General features: G+C 36.8%; 1 protein-coding gene across 1 annotated transcript in view; it reads right to left on the minus strand.

Annotated features, from left to right (window-relative positions):
• The window catches only part of MBD2 (methyl-CpG binding domain protein 2), a 65,659-nt gene that overhangs the window by 20,612 nt on the left and 19,788 nt on the right, over positions 1-25,259 (minus strand). The window contains exon 3 of the mRNA XM_042911468.1: positions 12,216-12,353. Within this exon, the coding sequence (XP_042767402.1) occupies positions 12,216-12,353 (138 nt within the window). The remainder of the gene's footprint in view (positions 1-12,215; positions 12,354-25,259) is intronic.

A 25,259-nucleotide genomic window follows, 5' to 3' on the forward strand; every position in this document is an offset into this window, starting at 1 on the left:
TGGATGTATTTTCCCTAGTAAAATAGAATTACCAGTAACAGTCTTAACCATCTCAGAAGGTCATCAAAACACTGATGATACATGAGTAAATTCTTTGAAAATATAAAATATTTATTGAATTTTTCATTTTCTAATGTTAGGATTTCATAAATTCAATGAATATTTGATTCACTTTTCTAAGGCTTTTGCTAACTCTAATCAAAGAACAAAGGACCTTGTCATGTATTTGTAGACTAAAGCAAATCCCAGAAAATGTGCACTTTATATTCACTGACTCATGAAAAGCTAAATATGCAAGACACTGGGTTAGGGCTATACAGAAGAATGATGTTTCCTGCCCAGAAGGAATTCACTGGCCAGTTTATAAAGTGCTCTATTTCAAATCAACCCCATATGATATCTGAGTTGTCTAGTTCTGGTCAGCAAAAACAACTTAACTTAAATACCATGGCCTGCAAACATCAAAAGCCAAATCCAAGCTACCTTCTTATTTTGTGAGAGTGGCCCAGGAAGAAAGGGTAAGACCATGACCAGAAAATTACTATGTAAATCAAGGAAAAGCTCGATTCGTGTGGCTGTGTAAAAGATAACCATTTGGGCTCAAGAGGCTGGAAAAATGAAGCAAATAGCAAAACTCAGAGTTGAGGGGGATGCAGGTGTGGTACATCTGCTGTAGCCCCTTGTCCAAATTTTGTCAGGAGTGCTATCGAGCTTACACAAGGTGGGCATGTAATGCTTGTCAAAATATTATGAAGTCTTAGACTACTAAATCTGAAAATTATGAAATGCACAAATTCCTAGAAAAACATATTCTCAAAACTGATACAAGAAGAAATGAAAATGTGAATATTTATCCATGTACCTATCAAATAAATTGAATCTGTAATTTCAAGCTTTCCTATTTAAAAAAAAAAAAAAAAAAAAAGGCTGAGATGCCTCACAATTAATTCTTCCAAACATATAAAGAAAAGTACCAATTTTATACAAACTCTTCCAGGGAAGGTTAAAAGAAGGATCACCTCCCAGCTTATTTTATAAAGCCAGCAAAACCTTGATACCGAAGACTGAAAAGAAAATTATGAGAAAACACAAGCCAATCTCTCTAATGAATATAAATGCAAAAAATTCTAACCCACATAACAACAAATCTAAACAGCAATAACAATGATAGTACATCATGACCATATTTAGCTTAATCCAGAAATTCAAGGCTTGTGTAACATTCAAAAACACCTCAACAGGGGCGCCTGGGTGGCGCAGTCGGTTAAGCGTCCGACTTCAGCCAGGTCACGATCTCGCGGTCCGTGAGTTCGAGCCCCGCGTCAGGCTCTGGGCTGATGGCTCCGAGCCTGGAGCCTGTTTCCGATTCTGTGTCTCCCTCTCTCTCTGCCCCTCCCCCGTTCATGCTCTGTCTCTCTCTGTCCCAAAAATAAATAAAAAACGTTGAAAAAAAATTAAAAAAAAAAAAAAAAAAAAACCTCAACCAATGCAATCCACCACATAAACTAATTACTATAATTCATGATATTAACAGAAAAGAACAAAAACCATTTCAGCACTTAACTAGATAGAGAAAAGAATTTGATAAAATTCAATACCCATTTATGAAAGATAGCCTCAGTAAACTAGGAATAGAAGTGAATTTCCTTAATCTGACAAAGGATATTTACCAAAAACAAACCTACAGCAAGTATACTTAATGGAGAAACATTAAAAACATTCCCTGGTAACACAATGAGACAGGGATACGTGTTATCACTCTTATTCAAGATCATATTGGAAGTCCTAGCCAGTGAAATAAGACAAAAAACAAACAAACAAATGTTTAAGGGTCAGCAGGGAATAAATAAAACTCTCATTTGCAGATGACCATGTTTGTTCATGTACAAAGTTGAAGAGACTCGTTGATTACTTAATAAGTGAATTTAGAAAGATAAATCAGTACAATTTGCAAAATCAGCTTATTTCTACATATTAGCAACAGACAACTAGAAAATTAAAGAAATTAACGTAATCACTTAGAGTAGTATCAAAATACACCAAATATCTAGAAATCATTTAAAAATATGTAAGATCTGGGGCGCCTGGGGAGCTCAGTCGGTTAAGCATCCGACTTCGGCTCAGGTCATGATCTCACAGTTCGTGAGTTCGAGTCCCATGCCGGGCTCTGTGCTAACAGCTCGGAGCCCAGAGACTGCTTAGGATTCTGCGTCTCCCTCTCTCTCTGCCCCTCCCCTGCTGGTACCCTGTCTCTCAAAAATAGATACACGTTAAAAAAAAAAAAAAAAAAAAAAAAAAAAGACTGGACAAGGTAAGTCTAAAACGTATGTAGAAATGCAACGAGCCAAAACTAACCAAGATAATCCTGAACCAAGACTAACAAAGCTGGAAATGCATATGACCAAGTATCAAGAATTCTTATGAAACTATAATAATGACGACAGTAAGCTACTGGAAAAGAAAAGACAGACCAATGAAAAAGAACTGAGTGTAGAAATTGACTCACATGTACACAGACCAAAAATAGAACTGGGAGTCCAAAAACTTTCATAAGATTTTTACACATTTGCATTTCAACAATGCAGACCAATGAAAAATAATGGACTTTTCAGTCAATGATGCTGGGTCAAACCAGACTGCATCCAAGCAGAATAAAGTTATTTCTAACATGCAGATTCTCAAAACCTTTACCTCCCTCTATATTTTATGAGAAAGGTAAAAAGGAGGATTAGTTACAGCAGAAGGTATATATTAAGACAGAGGAAGACAGAAATCCAGAAAATTCCAACGCAGAAGTGCAGCAAAGGAAATCCCTGGAGCTGCAGCTACATGGCAGGACCAGAGAACAAATTCAGCCCAAGTGGGGTAGAGGGGACTCAGGAAAAACACAGCAAGGAATGCCATGGATTTCAGCATAAGAAAAATATGATTGATGGGCATGTGGCAGAAGTACTGATGCATTAGAGACGATGAACTATAAAGAAACCTAGCATACAATTCTTAAGATTAACAACAACAAATTATGAAAGCGTTCAGATGATGACTGGGCATTATCTGCCCTACCCATGAATATTTCCAGTCATAATAATGTAAACCCTGACTATTTGACCTATTTAACTAAAAACATGATACACTATGTTGGGAACACGAGAGCAGAGAGAGAGAACTAGGTACTCATCTACCACCATGAGCTACCCGCCTCAATTATTTCCGTATTCCTGTCAGTGACAACATTCTCCCAGTTACCTAAATTCTGAGACTTTTTTTTTTAATTTTTTATTTTACTTTTGAAAGAGAGAGAGAGAGAAAGAGAGAGAAAGAGAGAGCAAGTGGGGGAGGGGCAGAGAGAGAGAGACAGACAGACAAACACACAGAATCTGAAGCAGGCTCCAGGCTCCGAGCCGTCAGCACAGAGCCCGACGCGGGGCTCAAACCCACAAACAGTGAGATCATGACCTGAGCCCAAGTAGATGCCCAACCGACTGAGCCACCCAGGCGCCCCTCTGAGACTCTTCTCATAAGCACCGCTGAACAGTCAACAAATTTCATCCATTACTTTATGACCAGCATGAAGCAGATCTTATCATTTGTGCCCTAATTTCCTATAGCTTCTTGGTGTTTTCCTAGCCTTAAGTCATTCTTTATATTACATACAATAACCAAATTAAGACCTCTGCCTAGAATGTTCTCCTCCATACTTCTCTGCTTTTGAAGACCATATGTGTTTTTTTTCACTGCACTTATCATACCATGGTACATTATGTACATATTTGTCTGTCTCTCTTCCTATTACAGTAGAAGGTAAGATCCATGAGATCAGGGGCTATTATTTTGTCCACTCAAGTATCCCTACTACTTGGGTAAGGGCCTGGCACAGGTTGAAGGCTCAATTAAAGATTTTTTAATTAAAAAAAATTCACTAATTAATTGAGTCAACAAATGCATATTAAGCACTGACATAATGGAGATATTGTGGATAAAGTGATGAGTAACTAATACAGTTAGATCAGAAAAGGAGAAGGGAGAGATGCTAAGGAGGATCTCTAAACCCAGACTTGATCAGTTAGAGGTTTTCGGAACAGGTAAAGTGGTATCTAAGTTCACACTTGAGGGAGGAGTAGAATATAGATAATTAAATGTAGGAAAGAAAGCAGGATGAAATATGACCAGGGGATGCAGGGCAGGAGGCAGCCATGAAGTGGAGTGAATCAATAGCATGTTCAAAAATCTGCAAAAACTTTCATGTGATTCACATGTAGAACAAGAAAAGAAACTGAAGCCAAAAAGATAAGCAAAAGCCAAATCATGAAGGACTCTGTAAGTCATGTTAGGTGTTTTGACTTTGTACATCATACTTAGGGGTTTTTTCCCTAAAACTTTATAGGAATCATTGAAAGCTTTTGGGAAGAGTAACACTGTCAGATCTTCGTGTCAGGTGGAGTTTCTGGATGCAACATGAAGAATAAATTGAAGAGAATAAGAAGCAAAGAGATGAGACGAAATGACATTTACCTGGTACAGGGATGGAGCAAGTGAATATTCAGGAGACAGAGTCAATTGGACTTGTCGGCTAATCAGAGGTTTAGGGTAAACGATCGGAAGAGTCTAAGATGATGCTCAGGTTCTGGCTTAGGCAGCTGAGTGGACAGTGGTACTTTCACTAAGATAAACAAAGCACATAGAAGAAAGGGCCGGAGGTGCCTGGGTGGCTCGGTCGGTTAAGCATCCGACTTCGGCTCAGGTCATGATCTTACAGTCCGTGAGTTCAAGCCCCGCTCGGGCTCTGTGCTGACAGCTCGGAACCTGAAGTCTCCTTCAGATTCTGTGTCTCCCTCTCTCTGACCCTCCCCCATTCATGCTCTTTCTCTGTCTCAAAAATAAATAAAAATTAAAAAAGAAAAGAAAAGAAAAGAAAGGGCCGGTTAAATAGGATGATGAAGGAGATTACACAAGATGAATCACAAGTGCTGGTAAGACTTGCAAGCAAATAATGTTAGTGGATGGAGACATACAAACAACTGGAGCTCAGAATGAAGACGTAGATTTGGAAATCATTAACATACAGATGACAACAGAAGCCATGAGAATGAATGAAATCATCTGCACAGGCTTTACATACAAAGAAGAATGCACAGTTTTCCCTGGGAAGATGGGTAGAGAAAAAGGAACCTAAGAAGGGGAATAAGAAAAAACAAAAAGGGAGGAAAACCAAGAGAGTAGAGCATTACAGAATAAAAGAGTATTTCAGAAGGCAGGGTAGTCACAGTGCCTAGCTAGAGCAGGTTAAGTACTGCAATCTAAGGGTGGAAATTTGTCCATCCAATTTAATAGCAATCATCAGCAGTCTTGATAAGAGACATCCACGGGGCAGTGGGAACAAGAGCCGTGTTTCAGAGATACCAAAACTAAGAGGTAAAGTAGATATTAAATACACACAATTCCAAGAAGTTGTACTGTAAAAGGAAAAGAGAAAACAAATTGCAAAAGGGACACAGAGTAAAATGAATACCTTTTTAAAATGGGGAAGATCTGTGTATATTTAAAAGCTTTTGGGAAGAAGCCAGTTTCGCAAGAGAAGTTGACAGTGAAACATACGTATGACATAATCCATTGAGTGAGATGTCTGAGAAGGTAGGGGGAATGTGTCTGGGGTGTACATACACTGGCATTAGCTTTAGGCCACAAGGAGATATGCTCACATTCAGTTCACAGGGGTAAAATAAAAAAAGCTACTCCCTTGTTCAAAATCCTCTAAACATTTCTCATTTGCAAAGTTAAACACAAATGCTTTAGTTTGTTCAACTTCAGAAGTATTCAAATAAGTGAAAATTTAAAATGAAATACCATTTTTATACACTGAGCTACCAACAAGAGAAAGCACTGATAATACACAGTGACAATGAAGAAAAGCTAAAACTGGAATGCACATAACTTGTCCACAGACTTTTATTTATTTTTTTAATTTTTTTTTTAACGTTTATTTATTTTTGAGACAGAGAGAGAGACAGAGCATGAACGGGGGAGGAGCAGAGAGAGAGGGAGACACAGAACCGGAAGCAGGCTCCAGGCTCTCAGCCATCAGCCCAGAGCCCGATGCGGGGCTCGAACTCACGGAATGTGAGATCATGACCTGAGCTGAAGTCAGACGCTTAACTGACTGAGCCACCCAGGCGCCCCATCCGTAGACTTTTAAATTGGTGCAACCTTTTGGCAATCTACTTGCCAGTGTAAGTCAAAACTCACAGACATTCATACTAATTGTATTTCTGGGAATCTAGTCTGATGAAACAATGTAAGATATAGGAAGGATCTTATCTATATAAAGATACTCACTGGAGTACTACCTACAATAGTGAAAAATAGAAATAATAATATGAAAATGATTAAGTAAATCATATGCTAGCATAATACACAGTTGTTGGAATGATATAAATTAATTATAAAGTTATAGCACATAAACTATATAAAACATGGCTAAAATTGTATATAATGGCATGTATAAATATTAAGCATGTGTGTGTTTGTGTGTACCTATGTACATATATATGCGTGTGTATATATATATATGTATATACATGCATATATATATATATATATATATATGTATGTATATACCCATACATATCATCAAAAGATGCATTAAAAGATTGAAAAAATATAAAAAATGCTGGGGCGCCTGGGTGGCTCAGTCGATTGAGTGTCGACTTCAGCTCAGGTCATGATCCTGTGGTTCATGGGTTTCAGCCCTGTGTCGGGCTGTGTGTAGATAGCTCAGAACCTGGAGCCAGCTTCGAATTCTGTGTCTCCCTCTCTCTGTCCCTCCCTCGCTCACACTCTGTTTCTTTCAAAAATAAACATTAAAAAAAAATTAAAATATATATATACATATAAAATGCTAAAATACTATAATTGAATTACAAAAAAGGAACGATGAGAATTTTTTTTGTCTATCCCAAATATCTTTCTCTTATAAATATAGGAAATTATAACATTTTTAAAATTTGTAAAGATTGGCACTTAAGGAAATGCACTACAACATTTTCAGCTCCCACTACTTCCCATGAAAACCCTGATCCCATGAAAACCCTGATCTGCAAACAACTTGTCTTTTCATTCCCTGCCCATTCCCACTACAATAGCTTTGCTAACACTACTCTCCCTAGTTGGAACGTCCTCGCCCTCCCATCTGCTTTTCTAAATCCCACTCAATCTGCAACGTCCGGCATATGTCCTGTATCTCTTCTAAAGATTTCCCCAACCACCCTAGCCACAGTAAAATCACCTTCTGGAACACCTATAGCATATGTCTGTACTATTTATTTGATCCTTTGTCTACGGCACCTCTCCTCCTACACCACCCAGAATAATGCTTTTAAGTATTTCAGGACAACACGTCATCCACTTCCTCTGCCCAGGAAGCTAATTTTTTTGTCTAGAGAAAAGGAATATAACATCCTCCACGGAACTCTGTGCTTTAGCTTCTCTATTTCTCAATCATAAAAAAACTAAAACAAGTCTATACTAGAAATAACCTTTCAAGATTACAAAAAAGTAAATGCTCTTAGAATGTCTAGAATGAAGAGTAATTTCCTAGGTTATGGTAACTAAACACTGAAATATTTTACAAACTTTTCATACACAATGTCTTTAAAGTGTATATGTTTTTAAAATTTAACTTCATCTTAAAAGTTTCTTCTAACATATTTTAAAATATCCATTCTTGGTTACTATCAAAGAGCCAAGAGATATTAAATGCTAGCAAGGATGTGGAGGAAAGAGAACACTTGTATACGGCTGGGAATGTAAACTGGCATAGCTACTATGGAAAACAGTATGGAGGTTTCTCAAAAAATTAAAAATACAACTCTCATTTGATCCAGCAATCCCACTTCTTGGTATATATCCAAAGGAAATGAAATTACTGTCTTTAAGAGATATCTGTATTCCCATGTTCACTGCAATATTATTCACAATAGCCAAGACATGGAAACAATCTAAATGTCTATCAATGGGTGAATGGATAAAGAAATATTATCAGCCATAAAAAAGAAGGAAATCCTGCCATTTCTGACAACATGGATGAATCTCAAGGGCATTATACTAAGTGAAGTAAGCCAGGCAGAGAAAGACATATATGATCTTACTTATATGTAGAATCTAAAAAAGCTGAACTATTAGAAACAAAGAGTAGATTGGTGGTGGCCAGGTGTGGGGGTGGATGGGCAGGTGTTGGTCAAAGGGTATGAACTTCCAGTTATAAGAGGAGTAAGTTCTGGGGACCTAATACACAGCATGGTGACTATAGTTAACAATACTGTATTGTATTCTTGAAAGTTGCTAAGAAAGATCTTAAATGTTCTCACCACCACCACCACCACCACAACAACAAAAATGGCAATTATGTGAAGTGATGGATGTGTTAACTAACCTTATTGTGGTTATCATTTTGCAATGTATATGTGTATCAAATCATCACGTTGTAGACCTTAAGCTTAGACAATGTTGTGTGTCAATTATATCTCAATAAAGCTGGGAAAAAAGCATTCTAAAAAAAAAAAAAAAGGCTGACTTCTAGAAGGGAGTAAAAGAAAATTTCCTATCTTTTGAAAGAAGAATTAGCAAATAAAAGGAAAAAAATCTAGGATCAAATAGAACATTTAAATCCACTTTTTTGCTAATTCTTAAATATTTATTTTTTGGTTAAAAAAAAGTGAAGAAATGTAATTAATATTCAAAGACTATCAAAAACACCTCCAGCCTATGAGCATCCTATAATATAATAATTAAAAGGAAGAAGTAATGGCTCAAAAATGAAGTTTCTTTGAGTTGAGGATAAAAGAAAAGGGGAGAGACCAGAAACTATCAAAGATAACAGGATCAAAGAAATGAGAAGGAAACAGAAATGTGAGTTCTTCATATACTGAGGGGAGAAAGCTAGGAAAGACAGCCTTAACAGCAAAATCATAATTACGTCATATTAAAAAGATTTTTGGAGGTGTTTTATATATATGACCAAATAAGAACATTTCAATGATCTTACTATTTGGGATAATAGTCTTATAGTTGGTCGAGTTTCCCCACCCCACTCCAGATTTCTGTTTAATCTAAGGGAAAGACAAGCACTTATCAAATATGCTGATAGTATGTGTGTGTGTGTGTGTGTGTGTGTGTGTGTGTATATATATATATATATATATATATATATATATATATATGTGTGTGTCTACTTACCCTATCATAACTAGGTTTTAATTATAGGCAGATATTATTGCTGAATTCCATTTAATGCACTTTTGCTTACATACCCTAATTTGCAATTTTAAAGCTAAGGTATTTTCAAGGAATCAATACACTAGAAATTTATAATTCATATATTTTACAGAAATCAAATCAGACAGCCACACAAAGATGCAGGCATAGGATGTTTGTCACGTAAGACAGAATTATTCATTTCTGTGATTGCATCACATGGAAACTAATCACTTCAAATTATCCAACGTAGAACCTAGTTAAGATCCAAAAATCCAATCCCAGTCCTAGGTCTCTAAGTATTACAATACCACTAGATTGAATACTTTATTAAAAGACTGCGACATGGTTAAGAAACAAAAACATTTATATCTATCTCAAAACCAGAAACCACTCTGTCTAGTTTATTTACTGGATGATCAAAAGAAGTTCTCCAAATGGAGTATGTGGCAACTCATACTGCCGATCTAGTTCAACCAGGCTGTGTGAAAGCACAGTGGAAGAATTATTTTTGCCTACATGTTTTATTTTTTTTGTCAACTACCTCCTCAACAATAGTTGATTAGCACATATCTGACATATATACACCAAAATATAACTTAAATCAACATCTTTCCTTTACTAAAAAGCCTGAATCTAAAATGAAATAGTCAGAATGACAGATTATGATTTCTCAAACAATAATATAGAAGTTGTCTCTATTTTCCTATAGTTGCCCAACGCCCTGTCCTTTATTTTGAAATCCCATTAGTGAGACAGTAGTCAAATATTCCCTCAATTCTTATGTTGAAGATAAAGCTGGGGGAAAGACAACTAACGTCTTGGTATAATCAAAAACACCCAGCAAAAACCACCAGGTGATGTGAGGATAAAGTAAGAAACAGTTCAAACTTTTGAGGACGTAACCTCCTAAATAATTTTAACACTTCTCGTCTATGCAAGCAAAAAGGAAGATAAAATCCTCAAAAGATCTGAGTTGAAAATGATATAAGATTTGGGGGTGGGGGCAGGGGAAGGAGGTGGGATTTAGCTCTTTTGGTATATTCTTTTCATTTGAGAACAATCTCAGAAACTTTAATAAAAGAGGAAAATGTAAAACTACTCAATGTATCAGTGAATAAGGAGCAACTAACCTGATTATTTCAGCTTTAAAAATCTCCGTTACCAGTGTCCCCTACAGCCAGGTAAACACCCAGTAAATACAATTACTACAGTTGTTAAAATCTGTGACTGAACTTAGGTACAGAAAAGAATTACTGTTTAAATAATCGTAATTTGCTACTCAATTGGTCTTTAAAATATTTGAGTTTAGAGACTATATTGAGAATGACTTGGCAAAGAAAAGATGAGGATAAAATCCATCTACTACCTATTCTCAATAAGGTAACTCAAATTTCCAATATGAAACTATTATTAATAGTTATTCCACTTTCTTTATCTTTCGAGCTTTTTGAAGCCAACTGTCTTACCCACATATAAACTTTGAAAAATTTCAATTGATAAAAATCTTTACAAGGAAATGATTTAAAAATCACCAAAATGCCAAAGGACAAGATGTTCAAGACTTTAGACAGTATCTAAGAAAGAACATAATCGGGGAATGGCTTTATCAAGGTGGGCAAAGTTCAGAATGGCAGAATTCCTTCCCTGTTGTAATGAGTATACTAACACTACCAGCAGTGTGGTGACTCTCACTGGGTGCAGTAGTAAAACAGAAGGGAAAAGCCTGGCACAGAATGCTGAATGGCCCAAAGAAAACCTAAGTGGTGACAAGAGCCTAAAGGCACATGCAGGTACGCATCTTTTATATTGGATGTGATACACTTACATGGCCCCTGTTGAATCTCTTGGGGACCAACAGTAAAGCAAGTTTAGAACTTCAAATCTTGAGACATCTATAGCAAGATGCTGATCCAATGTGGCTCCAAATATCTTCTGTTTTCCTGGCTCACCTGAAGAGGAAAAAACACTACAGAGGATGTGGGAACTGAATTTCTTTAGGTAGTTTCTTCTAGAGCAACTGTCTGAAAGTTTTGGCCCAATCCTTTATGAAGTCTGGAGATGAGACACTTGAGGGACTAGTGAAAAACAAAATTCAAATGAAAAGGTGGAGTGAGGCATCTAAACGGGGAATATGAGAGCAAAAGATAATCGTCGTAGGTAAATCAGCATTTCTAATCTGTAAGTGGGAGGAGGCAGAGAAAGGAGAGAAAAAATATGCACAGATGTTTCTCCCTCCACTCCCTCACCCCAATTGCTACTAAAAATTCCCGAAGCACCTAAACTTTTTGACCACAATTAGGGAATGAATAAGCAAGGTTACTTGGAAAGGTAAGCATTTTATCAAGTCTCCCTCCCCTGGCTATATGGCATTATTAAACAGCAGGGAGGCCTTTCAGATAATACTTTTTTCCTAAGAACAGATTCTGGTGCAATACAGTTTGAAGCCATAAAGAAAGAGAAATTTATTAAACTGAATTTCTGCAAAAATGGAAGTCACAGGACAATATACCTTATTGACAAAGTTTATTTAATTGTTTTTCAAAAGGGGAGGGATGGCTGTCATATAATAAGAAATCAGAACAAAAAGTAGTTTCTATAAAATTGAAAATATTTTTAAACTAAGCAACACAAACTGCATGCTTCAGCCTCCTAGGAAATATTATCCCTGGAAAGATAATCTAAACTAAGATTAGCAAAAGCAAATCTGATGTACATTACCACACAAAAACACAAAAATGTAGACCATAATATTAATTTAGATTCATTTTTAATTAACTTTTTTCTTAAAACATTTAACCTAAATATTATTAGACTTATTCTCCAGTATTCATGTAATAGCCTAGGAACATAAAACAATTTTCTTTCCAAATGTTTTCCATTTTAACCGGTTTACTTGAACTATGTCTGGTAAAAACACCAGAATTGTCTGACAAATAAGATTGGAGAACCAAGTAGATCCTTACCTGACGTGGCTGCTCGTTCATTCGTTGTGGGTCTGACTTCACTTTATTACTAGGATGATTTGTGACTTTGGTAACTGGTTGTTTGAAAATTGATGCGGTTTGTCTAATTGGCAATGTTGTATTCAAGTCTGGTTTACCCTGTGAATATAAGCATGTTTTTGTTAATAAATATTACATATAAATATAATTTGAATTCTTTTTTATTAATTCATTATCCATTACTTTACGTTTTTATTCAAATTCTAGTTAATTAACATACAATGTAATATTAGTTTCAGGTGTAAAATACAGCAATTCACTTCCATACAATAGCTGGTGCTCAATTCACAAGGGCACTCCTTGATCCCCATCACCTATTTAACCCATCCCCCTTCTTTTAATCAATCAGTAAATAAAATCTAAGATGTGTTCTAGTGAAGTCAAAACGTGGCAGAGTTCCTTTCAAGTTCATTTGCAAGGCTCTAACCATGGGGTATACAGGGGCAAGGAAGGTGGGGGGGGACAAAAAGAACAAAATGTGATTTAATCATTGTGGGTTCTGATTCTGGCAAAAAACATATATAAAAGGCCATCTGTATCTGAAGACAACATACCTGATATTTTTTATATAGAAATATACTTGATAAATCTGCAGGATATTCAATGAACTTCTGTCTTTACAACTATCCCCAGATAAAAATTGTGTTATCAACTTCCAGACTCCAAAACACTGGTTCTCAAACTTCAGCACACATCAGAACCACACAGAGGGTTTATTAAAACACAGATTCCTGGGCCTCACTCCTAGAGAGTCTGATTCAGTAGAGATCTGAGGTAGGCCCTGGGAATTTGCATTTCTATTAAGGTCTCAGGTGATGCTGACTGCTCCAGGAAGCACTTGCAGAATGACTACTCTAAAACAAAGATTTGTAAATTGGTTGCAGGAGGATGAAGTTTAACTCATAAATGTATTTTGTTGAGTTTTTAGTGTCTAATAAATGAGCCAACATCTGCAAATATGGAGATATCACATAAAACCCAGATTCTACTTCTCTTTAAAACTCAAAGATCTAGAAATACCAGACTTGATTTGGCCACAAGAGGCCATAATTAATTAGTATAGCTGCTCACAAGAGGTGTCAAGGTTCTCCTTTAGCAAAATTCAACAACTCATATTTGCATTACCTGAGGCCTATAAGTGTTGAGGTTTGTGAACTCTGCTTAAGGAATGTTATCAAGGCCTAGAAAGGTAAGCATCCAAATAAAGTGACAATTATCACAATTACAGTAGGATTTGGACCCACTACTAAATATGTCTCCATCACCACCCTCTCTACCTTCGTTCCCTCCACCCCTTCTTCTCTGTATGTACTTGTCATTCCTTTATCTTATTCAATTTTCCCCCAATGTATGTGCTTACCTTTAGGAGATATAGTCTTCTTTTTTATTTAGTTGTTTTTTTTTTTTTTTTTAAGCAATCTCTACACCCAACTTGGGGCTCTAACCCACAACCCCAAGACGAAGAATCACCTGCTCTTCCAACTGAGCCAGCCAGGCGCCCCGAGACATACTCATGTTAAATAAGACTATTTCTTAGGTATTTAGCTTTCTTATCTTTGTAGACATATTTTCAAAAACTTTGATTTAAAAGTGAGCAAATTTGACCGACAGGCTGCAAAATTACCACTTAGGATGCCATCTTTAAAAGTGTGAAGCCTAGGAAGGTGTATTTTTAAAAGCTCTCCTAGTAATTCTGTGATGCACAGAAGGGTTGGACACCTCTGATTTATGACATCTAGAGCATTCTGAGGCCATAAGTGAAGCCACCCAAACTATGAAATAGTCAATATTTTATCCTAAAGAAGCTCACGGAGAACTTTTCCTGTCACTAGTTATAATTAGTATAGATCACTAAACAATACCCTGTTTGGTTTTTAATGTTTTCATTCTTTAATAAAGAACGATGTGCTCAGCTGGTATTAGAACAAGATGGCATCAATGGACACAGAAATACGGTGCAACTGTTTGTATGCACAAACAGTGGAGCCTCTTAAGATTCCCCTTGTTACAAAGGATGACTAGAGACAGCAGGGACTATTTCTAAATGAATCCTGAAGGCACAAAGACTGGAAGGAAGCATGAAACATATAAAACTATTGGTTCTACAATGGTAAAAGGTTGTTGTTGTTTTTTTCATTAACATGTTTTTGGTGTAATAAGTAAAAATTAGAAGAAAAAGCTGGCTACAAATATTCAAAATACACAATTCCCATTGACTGATGAGGTAGTGCATTCCTCACTTGGAGTAAGAGATATTTCAAGAGTATGCTGTATTACTTTTCTCTTGATCTTACTCTGGTTTTTATTATGTTTTCTCCTTTTACCTGGCTTCAAAGCTCAGAAGACAGAATTTTTCACTAATGAATTTTGTATTCCAAAACAGTAGCATGTAATCTGAAAAACTGGACTAACTGGTTTTCCCAGAAACTGTCACAAAAACAGTAAATTTTATTACCACTCTCACCTGTAGAGTGCCAAAGAGTCACTATGCCCAGCTGTGTGTCTGAATCCTTCTAAATAACTACCAATCTGCCATAAACTTATAAATTATAAAGCAAACACTGGTTTTGGTTTTGGTTTTGAGAGAGAGAGGGAGACAGAGAATCCAAGCAGGCTCCATGCTCAACGCGAGCACGACACGTGGCTCAATCCCACGAACCTGGGATCAAGACATGAGTGGACATCAAGAGTCAGACGCTTAACAGACTGAGCCACCCAGGTGCCCCAAGCAAACACTTTTTTTAATGGGACAAGATTAAGGCTACTCTTATAATTGTAATCTTCCCTTTCAGCATAAGAAAAAGTAAAGCAGAAGTTTCTTATATCACAAAATTAAACTTGCAAACACACATTCTAATATTAGAAAAAGTTTCCAACCTTGATTAATCTCAGTATACAGGCTAACCCTCAAACCAAAATTTAATGTATTTTATAATAATGTGTATATTAGGGTGGAAATACTCAAATAACTCAAATAATTTTTGAGACTATTCTTTCCTCTTAGGTGCTGGAAGGAATACAAAAACAAATCTTTTTAATTTTAAAAAAAATGTTTACTTCATCCCTTTCCAATAAGTATCTCTGAAAAGGATCTTTGTACATTCAGAAAGAACACACAATATAAATTAATTTTTAAAAAATCAGCAACAGGGAGAAAACAAATTTCCTTTTGAAAAGATTAATAGTGATCAATACTAGAGCTGAGCATCAAAAGTGGATCTGAAATTTTTAGGATCCCAGGTGAAAAGAGAAACATTAAATTATATAGATATCAGGTCAGAGAGAAGGAAGTATACCAATTAATAAGGGAAACAAAGCTGTCCTAGTATTAAATCTAGAAAAAAAAATTAGAGACACTAACATCACAACAAAACTAAGCAAATTTCAATGCTTTTTCTTTTTCAGTGGCCTTCCATAAAAGCCAAGAATATAAAATTTAAAGGAAATTTGGTGAAGGTGATTCTTAAAGGGACTAAGCACCCATGTGATCTAATTACCATGTTGCCTTTTGGTTGGTCTAACTTGACTGAGGCTAGAAAAGAGGATAATTAAAGAGGTGGAGGAAGAGCATGTGTTTTATAAACGGGTGATTTTCAAACATTTTTGCATTCCTACCAGCTAAAAAATTTTTGAAAATATATATCTCACCTACATTTCAAAGCTGACATCAAGACTATTTCAAACTGTAATGTAAGTGATTGCAAAGAATGCACTTACTACACATTTTAAGTACTGACACTTTAATAAACCTATCACTTTACAATGTATCTAACAATCTAAATATACTCACCATCAACCACTTATACATGAACAAACTTTTCAGTAAGTACACATTTTGTTTCACTCCTTTTTCTCTTTGAGCTAATAATTCCATTCCCAAAGTTATTTCCTCTTTTAAACTTGAAAACCTTTAGTTGATCATATGTCATGAGATTATTTTTTTTTACTTTTTGTGACCATAAAGTACTTAGTGATTAAAAAATGTCTTTTGCTTTACTACATCACTAGTATATAACTGCCCCTAAATAGTAAATTACATGCTAATGAATGAGATAAAAGTTAGATGCATTAAAGAAGAGAATTTTTTATTTAAAAAAAAACCTCAGGGCACCTGGGTGGTTCAGTCGGTTGAGTGTCCAACTTCGGCTCAGGTCATGATCTTGCAGTTCATGGGTTCGAACCCTGCGTTGGGCTCTACGCTGACAGCTCAGAGCCTGGAGCCTGCTTCTGATTCTGTGTCTCCCTCTCTCTCTCTGTCCCTCCCCAGCTCATGCTCTGTCTCTCCGCCTCTCAAAAATAAATAAACGTTAAAAAAAAATTTTTTTTTAATAACTTCATGGGCTGAGACAGATGATAGAATAGGCCCAAGATTTAGTACCAATTCCATTCCTATCCTTCATTTTTTGTAGATGTAACAGCAAGAAACCCTATTTGCATAAATGAGTAAATAGAATGAGTTTTCTTCTCAGTCAATTCTTTGAACTTCTTTTGAGTTATATGTCAAAATATCGCATAGTGAACCATCAAAAAATTTTAATAATCGATGTCTACATAAAGTGCTCTGTAAATTTTAGACAAAGAACTTTACTGACAGAAAGTCTTGACTGTTACCAAGTAATTCATTTTCTCGGCATCGACACCAGTATTTCAAATTATTCCTTTACTGGAGATCAAACATTTTGCACCATGGTAATACGACAGGCTAGTAAAAAGTATGCTCTTATGTAAAATGGGAGAAGGTGGACTACAAAAGGGCAACTGGGGTAAAAAGAGTTTGTACCTCCATCCCGGGGCACGCTCAGGTCAACTACACGAAAGAGTATACTTCTAGAAGTTAAGAATATAGAAACACTCCTTTAAAACCATGCGTGTTGTGTGTACTATGGAAGCCTTTACACAGCATAGTTTTGAACAGCAGGAACTTATATATTCTAAATACCACTTTTTCCAGCCTAGCTTTGAAATAAAACTGAATGACAGTTCAAAATTGTACATATTCTATGACAAGAACCAAAAGGACTCATTTCACCTTTAAAATCCTTGCAAATTTTGCACTTTTAAAAATTAGCCATGTTTTAATGTAAAAAATGTTGCTCTACCTACCCAAAATGCTCAAATAAAATTGATACTTCCAAGTATCATTCATCATTTTATTTCCATGGCTTTCCATATAGTACATCCCCCAAGAGATATTCATGCCCCAATTTGAGAACTTTGTTTTTCTGGGATCACTTTCCTCATCTGTAAATGAGGACGATAACAATAACCATTCATAAGATTCTTACAAAGATCACACAAGATAATGCATGTATAATGCTGCTTTCATTCAGTCATTGAACAAATACTGAGTGCCTACTATGTGCCAGGCACTGACCGTATGCTGGGTATACAGTTATCATCAAAACACAAAAATCCCTGCCTCAGAGCTTACGTTCTGGGAGAAGACAACAAAATAGCTGTAGGTTTTATGGCAACATTGGTATGTCAATTCTGAATAAATACCTGCTCTATTATCAGCATTAATGTGTTTTTGAGCATGCTACTGAAAATTAGGAACTTAAACCTATTAAGCTTTCTCAGGAGAAAAGCCATTCCCTGGTTCACAAAGAGGGGAGCCTGAGTGGTACATTTAGAGCAAACCAAGAATATCATCAAAAAAATAATTTCATTTTGTTCCAGAATATGTACAGTAGCCTATACTTAGTGCCTTTCCACAAAATCAAAAGCCAATAATGCAAATTGCTTTACAATCTTTGATTTCGTTTAACTGGTATATAATTCACACACCATAAAATTCACCATTTTTAAGTGTACAATCCAGTGGGTTTTTAAAAAAATACATTCACAAAGTTCTGCAAACTTCATAGGCTTTTACAAAAAATAAAGAAAAAATATCTGGGATCTATGATTTTGTACTGAAAATCCACTTAGTATAATTTGCTAAGAGCAAGATTCTTTTTTAAGGAGATCAATGAGATATTAAAAAGAGGAGACAGACTACATTTTGAGCTCATTAAAAAGGACTTATACTTGTAGTTAATTGAAGAGGTGGAGGACTGAAATTCATCACTGAAAACAAGTTTTGAGGAGTTCTACTTGAAAAATAACTTCTTGCAGTTTTAGTTAATATGAAGTCATTAAAGACCTTACAACAACAGACAGAAATGAGTTTCAACCAAATACTGAAGAGCAGCTCTACTCAAACTAGGCCATGTACTGTGTGGAATTCATTATCTCCTTTACATCTGGGTTGGCACTAACTGTATACACATCCTTGGGAGAATGGTGGAGATAGTCACACAAATCATTTGCTGTAGGGCTTAATTCTCTTACTGACTTACAGTCTACAATGTCAGGGAACTCTTCAGGACCTATGAAACTCAGTGAAATAGACCTCAATTGCCAACAAAAAAACCTGGGCATCCAAAATAAATCTTGCCAAAGCCACAGCATAGGCTACTATGACTCCAAATCTACCTTCATTATTAGCATGAAATCCAAGCCCAGCCCTCTCAAAAGGTTCTATCATATTTGGATAGATCTGAAGCACTAACTTACAACATAAACCTAATTATCATACTGAAGAGACTATTCTCATCAGTAAGTCTATTTGCTAACATGTAAAGTTCTTCTGTTTGCTTTTTGCTCCCTAGCAATCTTTATCCAATCAATATCTAAATACAGATGACCCTTGAACAATGTGGGGGTGAGGGGCACCTAACTGCCACACAGTCGAAAATACACATATATATATATACATATATAACATATATATATACACATATATATAATTTTGACTTCCCCAAAACTTTACTACTTATGGCCTACTGTGACCAGAGGTCCTATGGATAACATAAACAGTTGATTAATACATGTTTTCTATGTTGTATGTATTACATACTGTATTCTTACAACAAAGTAAGCTAAAGAAAATGTTATTAAGAAAATCATAAGGAAAAGAAAATACATGTATAGTATTGCACTGTATTTATCAAAGAAAAGTCTGCATATAAGTGGACCTGTACAGTCCAACCTGTGTTTAAGGATCAATTGTATCTGCTCAAATTAGCCAAAAAAATGGAACAATGTTGTTAACTGATACCTTATCTTCATTTATTAGCTAAAGATTATTTATTAGCAAAAGATAAATACGTTATCTATTATTAAGGACGTTCCTGCAATGAGAAAATTAGAAGTGCTTTGAACAAGAGAATACTAAACAGTTCTAGGACTAAAGAGGCCTTTGCTCTGATCCTTTCCTCCTTTATTCACTCATTAAACAAACACTGTCCACGTCACCATCATTCCTGCCTGAATGAGCACTGGCCCCTGACTCCCACTTCTGCACTTCTACATTTTCCACACAGCAGCCAAAGCAATCCTATTGCTCCCTATCTGGAGTCTGAAAATAGCATTCCATACCATTCCTTATGCCAGCTTGACAAGCCGTGATTAGGTTGTCTGCTGCCTTGACCTCACCTAGGATGCCTTCCCCTCTCACTAAACTCCAGCCACAGTGGCCTACTCTGCTCTCACAGGCTTAATGTATCCTGCCTTAGGGATTTTGCACTGGCTACTCCCTTTACATGGTATGCTTTTCCTTGTGGTTTTTGTATAGCTCACTCTTAATCATTCAGATCTCAGCTGCAAAATCCTCCTCTTGGAGAAAACTTCCCTGATTGCTCAGCCTGAACAGCCACGCAGTCAGTCTCAACCACTGTTAATTAATTCACAGTATAGCACTTGATATTTAAACTGTGTATTAGTTTGTCATACCACTAGAATTAAAGTTCCATGAGCACAGAAACTTCCTTTACCATATTTTTCAGAGTCTGCAATAATGCCTAAGCATATAATGTGCTAAAAGTTTTCTGTGGAATAAATGGATGCATAAAATGTCTATTACACGTAAAATCTTATGTTATGCAGACCTGAGCCTTCAATAGTCTCATTTTCTGCTTTAAACTCACAGGTGCTAAACAGGTAGAAAATACTATCATTCATTGCTATCTACAACGTCCATCTCAAAATTATTATGCAAAGAATGAAGTCACCTGGGGCACCCAGGTGGCTCAGTTGATTAAGCTTCTGACTTCAGCTCAGGATATGATCCTGCGGTCTGTGAGTTCAGGCCCCGCATTGGGTTCCCTGCTGTCAGCACGGAGCCCAGTGTGGATCCTCTGTCCCCCTCTCTTTCCGCCCCTCCCCAACTTGTTCTCTTTCTCTCTCTCAAAAATAAACATTAAAAAAAAATTTTTAAGAATAAAATTATCTATATTATCTGCCTTGAAATCATCAATGTAAGAGAAATAGCCCCTAGACTTACTCCATCTATTACTATTTAAATTATGCTTATAGGTGGGATGTGGCCAGTGTCTTCCTCTGAATCAGAAAGTCAGCCCAGAGTCCAGACCATAATGTTTCAACTGTGTACTCTGCTCTAACAATTACCAAAATTAATACCACCATATATTACATTCCTCAGTAATAACCAGTCAAGTCTCTCAGATCATACATTATCACCCACCACTTGTCCCCGTAATATTCTGCACGCCCACTCATCTACCCCACCGTTCAATGGCTTCCAAACTTTTTTGACCCATCCCAGACCCAATCCTCATACCATACACTCTTGAATGACGGGCCACTTTCCTATATCCTCAAAATTTTCTCTAGACGTTCTCTCCAGTTCCTGCATTCACTGACTTGGCCATCCTTTGATGGCCTCAAGTCCTGTCACATGAAACTTCTCTTTCCCTCCCTCTCCTCCCACCCTTCCTACCTCTCTCCCTCTCTACTGCATTTCTAAGGGCCAAGAGGTGGCATAGGTTTTCTCCTTTCTCCCATTTTTCTCAAATAATTTCTCCACTTTTGATCCTTCAAAAACACTAGCTCCTTTGAAGTTCATATATCTGGCTATACTACCCTCTACCCCTCCTCCCTTTCTCCTTCATTCACTAGACTTTAGCTTCCATTTCAGTCTTCTTCTCCATCCCAACTCTTGTCCCCATTCTGGGAGACCTCAAAAACCATGTGGATAACTACCCAATATCCTGAGTCCTTTGACCTATTATTCCTCTGCCCAACCTCACTCACCTAACATTATAGTCACAGGCTTGTCTACACTAATAACTACACCACCTCCAGTATCTCAATCAAGCATCCAAGTCTCCCAATTCCTACTTCCTATCCTTGCAGCTCACTTTCTCAGAACTGCCCTCTGCATTCTTTGACTCCCATCCATTGACTCTCTTGGTTTCTCACTGCTCTTTAACCCCTTTCACATTCCTTCCTACCCAGTACAGGTTTCATGGTAGTGGTTCTTCTCCTTCTCCTTCTCTTCTCCTTCTCCTTCTTCATCATCATCCTACGAATGTGCTTAACTTGTTTGATGTCTGTGATTTTTCCACTTTGCTACAGACCCTATTATTAAACTTTTCAAAGTCTTTAAGGTGGGAGTTTAACCAAATCATCTCTTTCACCTACCATCTAGTGATTCTCTTCTCTCTCCAAAAAAAAATTACCAAAAGATTTGTCCATCTTAATTTTATCTCTCACTCACTTTTAACTCCGTCCAACCTGGCTTCTGTTGCCACTGAAAATCAAGGTTATTAATTTACCTTCATATTGCCAAATTCAAGGGACATTTCTGTTTCCCTCCACTCAACCCATCATAGGCATCAACACGACTGACCACTCACTCTTCTTTTTGAAACATTCTCCTCTCCCATGTCTCTCCTACCGTACTAGCCATTCTTTCTCAATTCACTTTGCTGATTCCTTCTGCTGTAACCAAGTTTTAGTTATTGGATTTGCTCAGAGCTTGGTTCTGGATCTTTTTGTCTGGGCAATCTCTTTTAGTCCCATTACTTGGAATACTGCCTAAGTGCTAATGACTTTCCAGGTGAGACCTCACAATTTGGCATAGCAACTGCATATGTGACATCTCCATCCAGATGTTTAATAACCACTTCAAACCTTGCATGTTCAAAATTTATTTTATTGACCCATACAAATTATTTCCTAAGGTGATCGCAGTGAATGGTAACCCAATCCACCCACTCATCTAAAAACGAAGGTCTCACACTTGAGTCTCCTCTGTTATCTTCCATACTCAATCATTAGCAAATCCTGTAAATTCTACATTCAAAACAGATCTAGAAACTGCCTGCTTCTCTCCACCACCACGTGTCTAGGCCATCATCATTTATCAACAGACTACTAGAATAACTACTTGCTCTCTACTTCCACTTTTGTCCATTTCATTTCAAATTAACAGAAACTGGACTCAACAGTGGCCTACACTTAAGGGAGATGCCAGTAATCCCTTATAAGAACTTCGAGGCCTAGCAATGCTAATTTATCACCTGTGATCTGCTCACTGCCCCTCTTCACTCCCAACTATATCCACTAGAAAGATACCAGAAGAAACTCCATGCCAACAAGTACTTAATACACTGACGAAGAGGACACTAGCATCTTTGGGAAACATTTTAGTTACTTTCTCTATAAGACCAGGAATAAAGAATGAGAGGTCTCTGTTTTCAGTGTGGATGGAGAGATTCTACAAAGAACCCAAGGGGCAGTTCTTACCATATAGTATGCTCTATCAGGAGCTGGTAATCAGAATGATCCTACCACAAGAGTCCTGAGGACATAAATAAGTCAGTCCACTACAGGACTACTTTCAATAACTGAAAAATCCCCAATTTTTTCAACAAAGTCCTAACTTGAGATAGAGCAAGTGAGTTGGTCCCTCATATCTTCTGCCAAGGCTTTGCTTCTTCTCTTGCTTCTAAACAGTGGTTATTAGCTTTATCAGCTACATTTTCCTTTAGAATTTGATAAATAGACTCTCTCCTCACAAAAAATGCATAACAGAAAATGCTGCACTTAGTTCAAAGGTTCCTGGAGGGCCTCCTGAAGCATGGACTCTTAGACTGGACACCTGCCTCTCTACTGGTTCTCTCTTGGCCACTTTTATCCATTAAAGGAAAAATAACAATAATGATAGTGTTCCTTGGTCATGCATTCTCTTCTGAATATTTTCCTCTCCTCTACCTCTCATTCAATCTCCATAAAAGTAGTCTAAGCATTTTTATGGTTAGAGGGGTAAAAATATATACTGTACATACATGTTTGTAAATGCACAGAAATTCTGGAAGGACACATGACAAAACTAACAGCAGGTTCCTCTCAGGAAGAGGACTGCACATGAGAGGCTGTAGAGGGAGGGAGGCTTTTTTTATTGACGATCCTTTCACCCTGTGTACAAATCACCCAATCAAATAATAAATCAAAATTGTAAAACCTTTAAAACAGCAGGATACATTTTGCTTCTAATTTCTCATTTCCCAGAAACTTTCTGGCATTCTAAGAAAGACTTCTGGTCCCTCATAACTGGACACCAGATGCCTTCTAACTTGGAAATCCAATGGATACTACAAAGTAAATTTTCTTTCCTAGGCTTTTATAACACAATTTCTTGATTCTCCTACTACTTTTCTGGAAGTTCCTTCTTACTCTCCATGAAACTAATTTATTCATTTATTCACTACCAATGGTGTGACAAGGTAATTCTCTTCTATTTGCCCCTTTGTTAGGCGATCCTAGTAAGTTATGACAAACCACAATGACAGGAGTTCTCAAAGCATGACCTGGGAGTTCCTGGGGCTGCACCAGATCCTTTCAGAAGTGCAAGTAACAAAACTATTGCAACTCAGCCTTCCTCACCCCATCCCCAAACTTGATCTTCTTCCCCTATTCTTTATCGACCTCCACCCCAGTGACTCAAGCCAGAACTGTAGCATGCATCAATGGTTCTGTCTCTCTACAATCATCAGTACTGAAATGTACTTATATCTCTTGATTGACTCTAACACCTTTCCATACCTCCTGCTACAGCATTAGTTCAAGCCATCATTACTTTTCTAAACTACAACAGCCTAAACCACTATCCCTACTTCCAGTTTCATCTTTTCCCAAATTCATTCTCCCCCTGTACCCATTCTGTCCAGTACCCAATCTGATTCCCACCATCACCACCTGTTCACTTGTGCTTCTCAAACTGCAGATACTGCCCCCAAGATGTATTAGCTCTCTACAAGAATTTTTATTATTTTGTTGAGGATAAGTAAAACAAGCACATTCTAGATCATTTGGTTACATACCTAGCATACAGCCATACAGAATCCAAGGTCATGTTGATAAAATCACAAGCACACTACCATACACCAACATAATTCATGAAAAATGAATAATGGCAGACTTACACAATTGATTCCACTCAAGACAATCTAATGTTGTTTATTTCCAAATTATCAAATTTGTGTGACTAAAGAAATGTGATGAAAGAACTGAGTCTTTCCAAGGTAAGCACACCCAGCCAACCTAAAAAGTAACTTGTTCTATACCATATTCACATTGTAAGCATTTGATAAAAATACATCATATGGCACATTCATGTTGGGGAACTTGGATTTTATTAGTTTTGTCGCTTTAATTTATACACATTTTAGTGTTAAGAGCTAGAACCACAGGAATTCAGTTTAATGTTCACACATCTGAAACACTGAAGTAAAAGGAATTTCTAGCAACAAAACCCAACTACTGGAGTTCCCAAAACATATTTTGTGCACAGAACCACTGTGCTCTTTTTATCCAATCCTAGTTTTTCCAATTACTTTTTTAAAGAAACGTACCCTTTCAAGAACTAAAAATCAGTTATTCAGTCTCACTAGCCATATTCCAACTACTCACTGGCCAGCCACATGTGGCTAGTGGCTACGACATTTCCATCATTACCTAACTGTAACTTCTCCCTTTGAGTAAGCATTGAGAAAGCTATTCCTCACTTCCAACTCTATTTGGATGACTTCCAAATCTTCGTTTAGTCTTTTTCTATTAACTTAATGGAGTATCTTCAGCAACCACTTGATAGCTCTACTTTATCAGCTAGAAAGACAGAACTAGTGACTAGAAAAAATTATGGTAGTACCAAATCAG

The sequence above is a fragment of the Panthera leo genome, chromosome D3 (assembly GCF_018350215.1).
Source record: "Panthera leo isolate Ple1 chromosome D3, P.leo_Ple1_pat1.1, whole genome shotgun sequence".
In the NCBI taxonomy this organism is placed as follows: domain Eukaryota; kingdom Metazoa; phylum Chordata; class Mammalia; order Carnivora; family Felidae; genus Panthera; species Panthera leo.